At 39.4% G+C, this 7,432-nt stretch overlaps 1 protein-coding gene across 2 annotated transcripts in view; it reads left to right on the top strand.

Annotated features, from left to right (window-relative positions):
- PIWIL1 (piwi-like RNA-mediated gene silencing 1) overlaps positions 1–2,544 on the top strand; it is a 16,436-nt gene extending 13,892 nt beyond the window's left edge. For both annotated transcript variants that reach the window (XM_010022784.1, XM_010022785.1), the window contains exons 19-21: positions 415–540; positions 1,575–1,722; positions 2,428–2,544. In XM_010022784.1, the coding sequence (XP_010021086.1) occupies positions 415–540; positions 1,575–1,722; positions 2,428–2,544 (391 nt within the window). The remainder of the gene's footprint in view (positions 1–414; positions 541–1,574; positions 1,723–2,427) is intronic.
- The last annotated feature ends 4,888 nt before the right edge of the window (positions 2,545–7,432 follow it).

Genomic DNA, 7,432 nt, shown 5'->3' with positions numbered 1-7,432 from the left:
GAATTGAAGTGCTTACTGCTTCTGTTTGGCTTCTGTAATGGCTTGCTCTTTACCAAACCCACTGTTAAAACGTATAGTCTCTTCTATGAAAATTGAGGGAGAGAGAGTAGAAATCAGATCTGTAGTCAGAAGATCCCTTTTTGGTCAGTTTTGTGTCTCCCTATGAGGTTAAATATAAGCTGGGTTGGTGAGTAATAGTATCAAAGTTACACGTGAAACTAAAAATCTAAAGTATGAACATCCTATTTAATCTAAATCAATGAATTAGTGAAGACTTGCATGTGAAATTAATGCCCTGGAGAACTTTAAGCTTGTTTGTAATTTGAAGGTCTAAAGAATCTGCTCCTGGAATAATCTTAGTGCAGTTTTTTATCATAATTTTGTGGGTTTTATTTTTATTTTCACTTATTTTAGTCCAAGACTTACTGTGATAGTTGTGAAGAAACGAGTGAATACCAGGTTCTTTGCAGAGAGTGTGGGAGCACTTAGAAACCCACCCCCTGGTACTGTTGTTGATGTGGAGGTTACCAGACCAGAATGGTGAGTTCATAGAAGTAACATTTCTGTTTGCTGGCAACCTGATAATAAAGGAAATGTATCTGATATTAAATTGACTGGGGGATCATGTAGACTAGTGCTTTCCATACTTCTATCTTTTGGTAATCACAGTGACTGTGTAGATGAAGGAAACGGACAAGCTTAAGATTTCATTATGAAACACTTCATGGTTTCCAGCATGCAGGATTTGTATGCGTTGCACTATCATGTACTCTTTACGGAAGTGTGTGTGAGTTTCACTTTCTGGTGTTTATTTTTAAAGGTATAGTACAGAGTAAGTACCTGTTGATAGGATTGCCCAAGTGTCCTTAAGTTAATTTCTGTGTGGCTGAAGTTTTGACACTTGTATAAATTTGGCTACTTTGAAAGGGTGCATTTTGTGCTCAAGTGTTGGAAGTATTCTTTGGTAGTTGGGAAGTCAACTTGGAATCACACAAGTATGCATGTAGGTGAAACATGCACACCGGCTTGCTGTTAGCATTGAAGGTTTTTGCAAGTCCTGCTCCAGGCAGTAGGGTCAGGTGCTTGGGAAATGCAAACCTTGTTCAGTGTGTAGTGAAAAGTTTGACTGGGTCAGGGGATGCTGCAGTGTGTAGGGACCAGTGCAGTCGTGTGCAGCAGTGTGCTGTTTGATAGATGTTTGGTCTTTTCATTTTCCCAGCTTGCTGCATGTGTTGCAAGCGTTGTGATAGGTGACAAACAAGGCTTGGGGTGCTAGAGTAAATGAGGAGCAGAAGCTAAGTACCTGCACGGGGTGGTTACTGGGAGGAAAACTTGTCTATGAAGAGTGGTGAAGATCTCCGTGGTCCTAAGACTTGCTCCATAGCATAAGATTATTTCCATATCTCTTGGCCTTTCAGAAGTAGGGGAAGCTGATTTTTGTGATCAAAGGATAGGAATATTTTTGGAGTTTAGTCAATATGCATAAAGTGACTTGAAGAAAATAAGTAAAACAAATCCATGCAAAGCAGTTAGTTCGGTACCAGACCTGTGGGGTTTTATTTCTTGTATTACAGGTATGATTTCTACATTGTGAGTCAGGCAGTGAGAAATGGCTGTGTTGCACCCACTCATTATAATGTAATTTATGACACTAGCAAACTGAAACCTGATCATATACAACGTTTAACCTACAAGCTCTGCCACATGTACTATAACTGGTCGGTAAGTATTTCCTCTGGGAAATGATGTTTTTCTTCTAAGATTGCACATCATTGTGCAGTAACAACCCAAAGAAGGTAGAAAAAGGCATCCTTAAAACACCCATGCAGATCCTAAAAGCCTGCAGGTGAAAAGCCTCTTGACCTCGAATAGTGAAGTCTGAAGATTAAAGTAATCTTTATTCTTACTAGAAAATACGTGGTTTAAGTATTATTTACAAATTTTCTGTCAAAAGCAAAACTGAAATGATTTTTTTCTTACCTGCAGAAATACTTAGTTCTTTCTATGGAGATGGAACCATGTTCTTCCATTTCCCTTGAGGCTTCTTCTGTTGCACACCCAGATCAGCTCACAATTGGCTTATGCCTGAGATGTGCTTTAGATCTGCTAGTTCAGTGATCAGAAATACTGCATGTGACTTACATGTGTCCCACCTTCAGTGTCAAATATAAACCTGTGTGAGAGGCTTTTTTGGAGTGAGGAGGGGAATGCAGTTGGGAAATTTTGGCACCTCTTCTTCTGTGAAGCAGATTTCTTTAACATGCTCAGCATATATAATGTTTTTCTCACAAATGGGCATGCTCTAGAAGGAATACACGTTTTACATGTACAGACTGTTGAACTCCAGGACTCTGCTACACTGAACGTTTGCTTATTTAAATGAATTGAAAGTAATTCCTTTTTTCTTTTTCTTTTTTCTCTCTGCAGGGTGTTATCAGAGTACCTGCTCCCTGCCAGTATGCTCATAAACTGGCTTTTCTTGTCGGTCAGAGTATTCACAGAGAACCAAACCTGTTGCTTTCAGACAGACTCTACTATCTTTGAAGTTAGCAGCTAAAAAAGATATTGTAGTTCCTTTCTAGGGCATGGGAAATTGTCTGGGATCTGGTTTAGGTTTGGTTTTGTTCTGAAGCGACTTGTACATGGGATAATGAGCATGGGCAGTTGTGGCAGCTTTTCATGGTAGCAGGAAGAAGCTTGAGATAGCAGTCAGCATCTTGCATATCTGCTTCCTATAAAAATTACACTATTTGGTATTTTTTAATACTTACCTAATATATCTGGGATTCTTCACAAGAGCTTAGCTGTTGTTCTTATGTTTTAGGGAAGCCTTACAATTATTTTCAGCATTCAAGCTGTCAAGTTTCAAAATGCAGTTGTTGCTTCCTTGTTTTTCTTGACTATCAAATTGAGGGCAAAATGATTTCTGTATCTTATCACAGCTCCAGGAACACATTTATGAGCTAGGGAATGCTCTCCATAAAAAGGGATGGCTTTGAGCTGGAATGCTGTTGTGAGGGCTGTGTGACTTGCACTGGACTGTCCTACTGAGGTGCTTTTTCTTAGTCCTGTAACTTCCTTACAACATAATGTGAGTAAATTGTTTTACAACTACCAATTTGTAACTGGAATGAACTAAACTTCTTGGTTGATACTGTTTAAGGGCATACTTGTTAAACATAACTTCCATCAAAGAATATCAGTGCACTGATGAGCAAGAAAGTAAGTAGATGGTTTTTGGTTGTATGGTTCCCAGTAGCGGGCAGTGCTTAGGCCTGGGTTTGCCTAATTTGGATTAGTGCTGTTTTTTTTTTTTAACTAATGTGTGTTGAACCCTGTTCCTTTTTGTTGTGAGATTTAAATAAAGTTGTTGCTGCAATCCATGCTCATCTGCTCATGTTAGATGTATTTGCTTACATACTTCAAGACTGGGCCTTGGGCATGTGGTGTAACATGTGCTAGAGTAACTAACTAACTTGCTAACCATTTTTACCCCTGGAATGCTGCTGAGCAGCCACCAGCAGTGCTGAAAGATTGGGGAGCACCATAGCTTGTGTTCAGTTTAGGTTTTTAATTTCCCAGGCTGACAGCACTGTACCAGCTTCTTCCACAGGGAATTTGTAAGGAAGAGAGGCAGAGAGGGGTTGCTTTGACAAATATTTTTGTCCTTGTGATGTCACACAGTGGTCGCTTTCCCTGTTCACTATTAGTATTTAGTATTTCTTCATATAAATAAGTATCACTTATTTATACATGTCACAGGTACTCATTGTGATGTTTTCTATCCTTTGGGGTCAGGAGCCAGTGCAGCTGTGTCCTTATCCACCGCAGAAAGGTAGGAAGTGGTGGCTGTGGCCTGTTCCTCCTGGAACACTGTCCCTGGGGAGGTGGCTAATTCTTCCCGAGGGGGGTGGGGGCTGACACAATAACCAGGAAGCTGATACAGCACATTCATGAAACATACTGCACTCTACAAAATATCAAATTATTTATTTATATAAAATATAATACACAACAGTTGTACACATGCACACACCCACACAGTACTTTACCACAAATTTAGGCCAATTATTTTCTTTAATTAACTGTTATAATCTAGCACACGGTATCTTACAGGAATTTACATTATTATCTGAAGACACAATGGGGAAGCTTGGATCATTCATTTATAAACCTTCCAGAAATTACAAAAAGAAAGGCAGTCTGAAAAGTATGTATAAACAGTAAAAACAATTTACAAATGGACAAGAATTACAAAATAGTACCAGCCAATGACTGCCATCAGTGTGTACGATTGGTTTTCTGGAGATGCCAATACTGCAGCTGATATTTGATTATCACCTGGTGCAGCCTTTTTACTGGCTACAGCTTGGGTATGTAACACAGTTTTTCACTTTTTACTGTAGACATGCACTTGATCGTCAGTCTGACATCAGCAATATCAAAATGCCTTTGACTTAGGACTGTACCTCCACAGGGAAAAACACTGGGGATTAACGGGTCGTTGTGGTGGAGGTTTTGGGTGTGGGTTGTGTATTTTCCTCCCCCCTAATTTAGAACATTGAACCAGGAACTCCCAAAACTGGAGGTGGTACAGTGGAAACTGAGTGAGTCTCTGAATAACTTACAGTGTATCTGAGTTCAGCTTAGTGAAAATGTTGACAAAAGAAATCAGTACAAGGGGGTTGGTTTGGAAAAGAAAGAAAAAAAAGAAGCAAGAACAGAAAAGAAAGCATTTTGCACAGCACTTTCAAACTCCCAGGAGTTACATCAGACAGTGGATGGAGCCAGTAACATAGTACTTGATCTTAAATTACCATGTTTGAGGGAAGATGAAGACAGCTGAATACACAGTACATACAAAGTATACGCTGTATATTTATTAGACAGTACAAATCATTGTGCATTAATAAGGCAAAACATCAAGGCTGATTAAACTAGGAGTTTCAAGACCATTTTTGATAGTGATAAAGGATTAGATACAGTGGAGTGATCTCTCTGCACTTGGAGTCAATGAACAGAGAGTTTTCTTGCCCCACTCGTGGTTAAAGGAGACTAAAGGCTGAGATTTATCCAGTGGAGTTGCAGGTGTGAAGTTGACTTCAAGTAAAACCAAGTTCTTCTGGTCTTAATCCCCCAGAATTTTAGTCAATTTTGTTTTAAAGAAAAAAAATATTTGCAACAAATAATCCACTTCCTTTTTCTTGCTGTTTTGATTAAGCAATTCCCATGATTGTATTGATGTCAGAGTTACAAACGCAAAGGTTTGGGGAAGTTGCACTGCATAGTCATGAAAGCCCTAGTTTTGACGTTTAAAGAAAAAAATAAATACACAGACTGGAAGCTTTACAAGTTGTCCAGGAGAACATGACTCATTTCACTGCACCCAGCTTTTTCAGAAGTTTCTTGCCTTTGGAAAGCAGCCCCTTTTTCTTTTTCGAGGACATATCCCTGCCTCTCCCGGGACTACCAGAACCCATAGGTGACGTAGGTGACCCAGAATGGAGATGGACTGTGGGGGATGGTGCTCTCCGTGATGTACCTGTATTCTCAGGAGGAACCTATTAGGTACATTGTTATAATTTATTGAATGTTTGAAAGCTTAAAAGCTGTTATCATCAAGAACGTTGGTAACATCCCTTGTCCCATCACCCACTTAAACAAAGGGCTGGTTCCTTTCGTCTTTGTGGCTTAAAACACTGTACAGGCTTAGAAAAAAGACACGTTTTTGAGAGGAAGTACAGACGATAGGAAACGTTTCAAGAGCCCTGGTTTGGTTACACATCTTTAAATGAGTTGGAGACACTCCTTTTGCCATAATTCTGGCTATAAAAGCCATAAAAGCGTGTTTGGTTTTGCATTTCAGTACTCTGATTGATAGTACAGAAATGAAGAGGGGTACTTTTAGCTAATGCGTTAAGAGAAGTGTTTCAGTTATTACAGATCAGCAGTCTATAGAAGCCAAACTGTTTCAGAGGAAATTACTTAAAATGCTCATGATTACTTGTTTTAAATGTCTTTTCTTTAAAATTGGCTAGCAAACTTTATGTACAGATTTGAGAAGATGGCACACTGGCTTGAAAGAAAACAAAAGAAAAAAAGGAAAAAGAAAAAGCAAAAGCTAAAATGAACCTTAATTGCAATCAAAGAAAGCTTAAAGACCCTGGCTGCTTGATGTGTGTGCTGCAGCTATGAGGTTGCTGAATGAAGGTGAACATTTGTACGATAGTTAGATGACAGCATTCCTAAACATTTTAAACAGCTAGTTTGGTTTTTTTGTTATTTTTTGTTTGTTTTTTAAATCAGCAAAAGCACTTGAATGAAAATGCTGAAATTGCTCATACTCAGCCTACCCTAACTACAGTGCCCGGCTGGCAAAATGCGCTACTACCAATTCAGATGCTATTTTCACAGTAGAATCCATGCCATGGGGAGCCCTGCTAGCTTGTAGTTCAAGTTAAAACACTACAATTTACTGGCTGCGTGTGCAACAGTGAGATAAGCAAAGGGGCTTCAAGCCTACTTTGATTTTAAATCAAGGTCTAATTCTAATGGAAAAAAAAAAAAACCAACTTGGTAAAGCACCCCAACGTACACCTGAAGATACCATGTTTAGTCTAATGCATTCATCCAGTGAGCTGCATGTTCCATACCAGACGTTTATTGCATTGGTAAACCAAACAGTTGCCGATATTTCAAACGTGCTCTTTCTAGGAAAGATCCGGGTACACTGTACCAGTGAGGGGATGGTTTCAGAATTGCTGAATCGTTGGCCTTAGGCAAACTGGGGTATAATCGATTATGGAAAACACATTTTAAGGCAGACAATTTAAGTAGCTAGATTTGAGTGTAATGAGTTTCAAAACCAACTATACCCTCGGCAGCTACCGCACGTGTTGGCTTATGGCTCATCTGTGTGCTCGGTAAGGGTTGGGGGTCTTGTGCTTTTCCCTCCACACAGGAGCTTGATAATTCTCCCTCCCGGCTTGGCTAACAATGCAATATGCAGCTGTGGTTTGTAGGGCAGTTAGACACCAAACGCGCCTTTCTATGGAAACAGAAACATTTAGCTCGGGAAGAAATATGTTCCAAACGCTGACCTTCCTCAAAAGAGGTCTAATTGACTAAGGATTCCTTCTGAAAGGATTTCTCTCCTACAAAAACTAGATTGACTTGACCAGGTACAGTGCAAGCGTAGAGCCTGTTCTTCTGTGGCCAAGGGGTTTGGAGACATATTTCTTTTCTTTCTCCCCACAATTAAGTTTCAAGACTTGCATTAGAGAGCCAGGTAGCTTAACTGAAATCTCTATTGGTATCTTCAGTTGCTCACTTACGTGAAGGCTACATTGCCTTATTAAGGTGTGAAATGAACACTCTTCTTCTGTTTCCAAGCAGATGAGCAAAGAAATAAAAATATATATAAAATATATAA

This window comes from Nestor notabilis, unplaced genomic scaffold (assembly GCF_000696875.1).
Source record: "Nestor notabilis isolate BGI_N333 unplaced genomic scaffold, ASM69687v1 scaffold17599, whole genome shotgun sequence".
NCBI lineage: Eukaryota > Metazoa > Chordata > Aves > Psittaciformes > Psittacidae > Nestor > Nestor notabilis.
The sequence above is the reverse complement of the archived record's forward strand: the minus strand, read 5'-3'. Positions and strand labels throughout refer to the sequence as shown.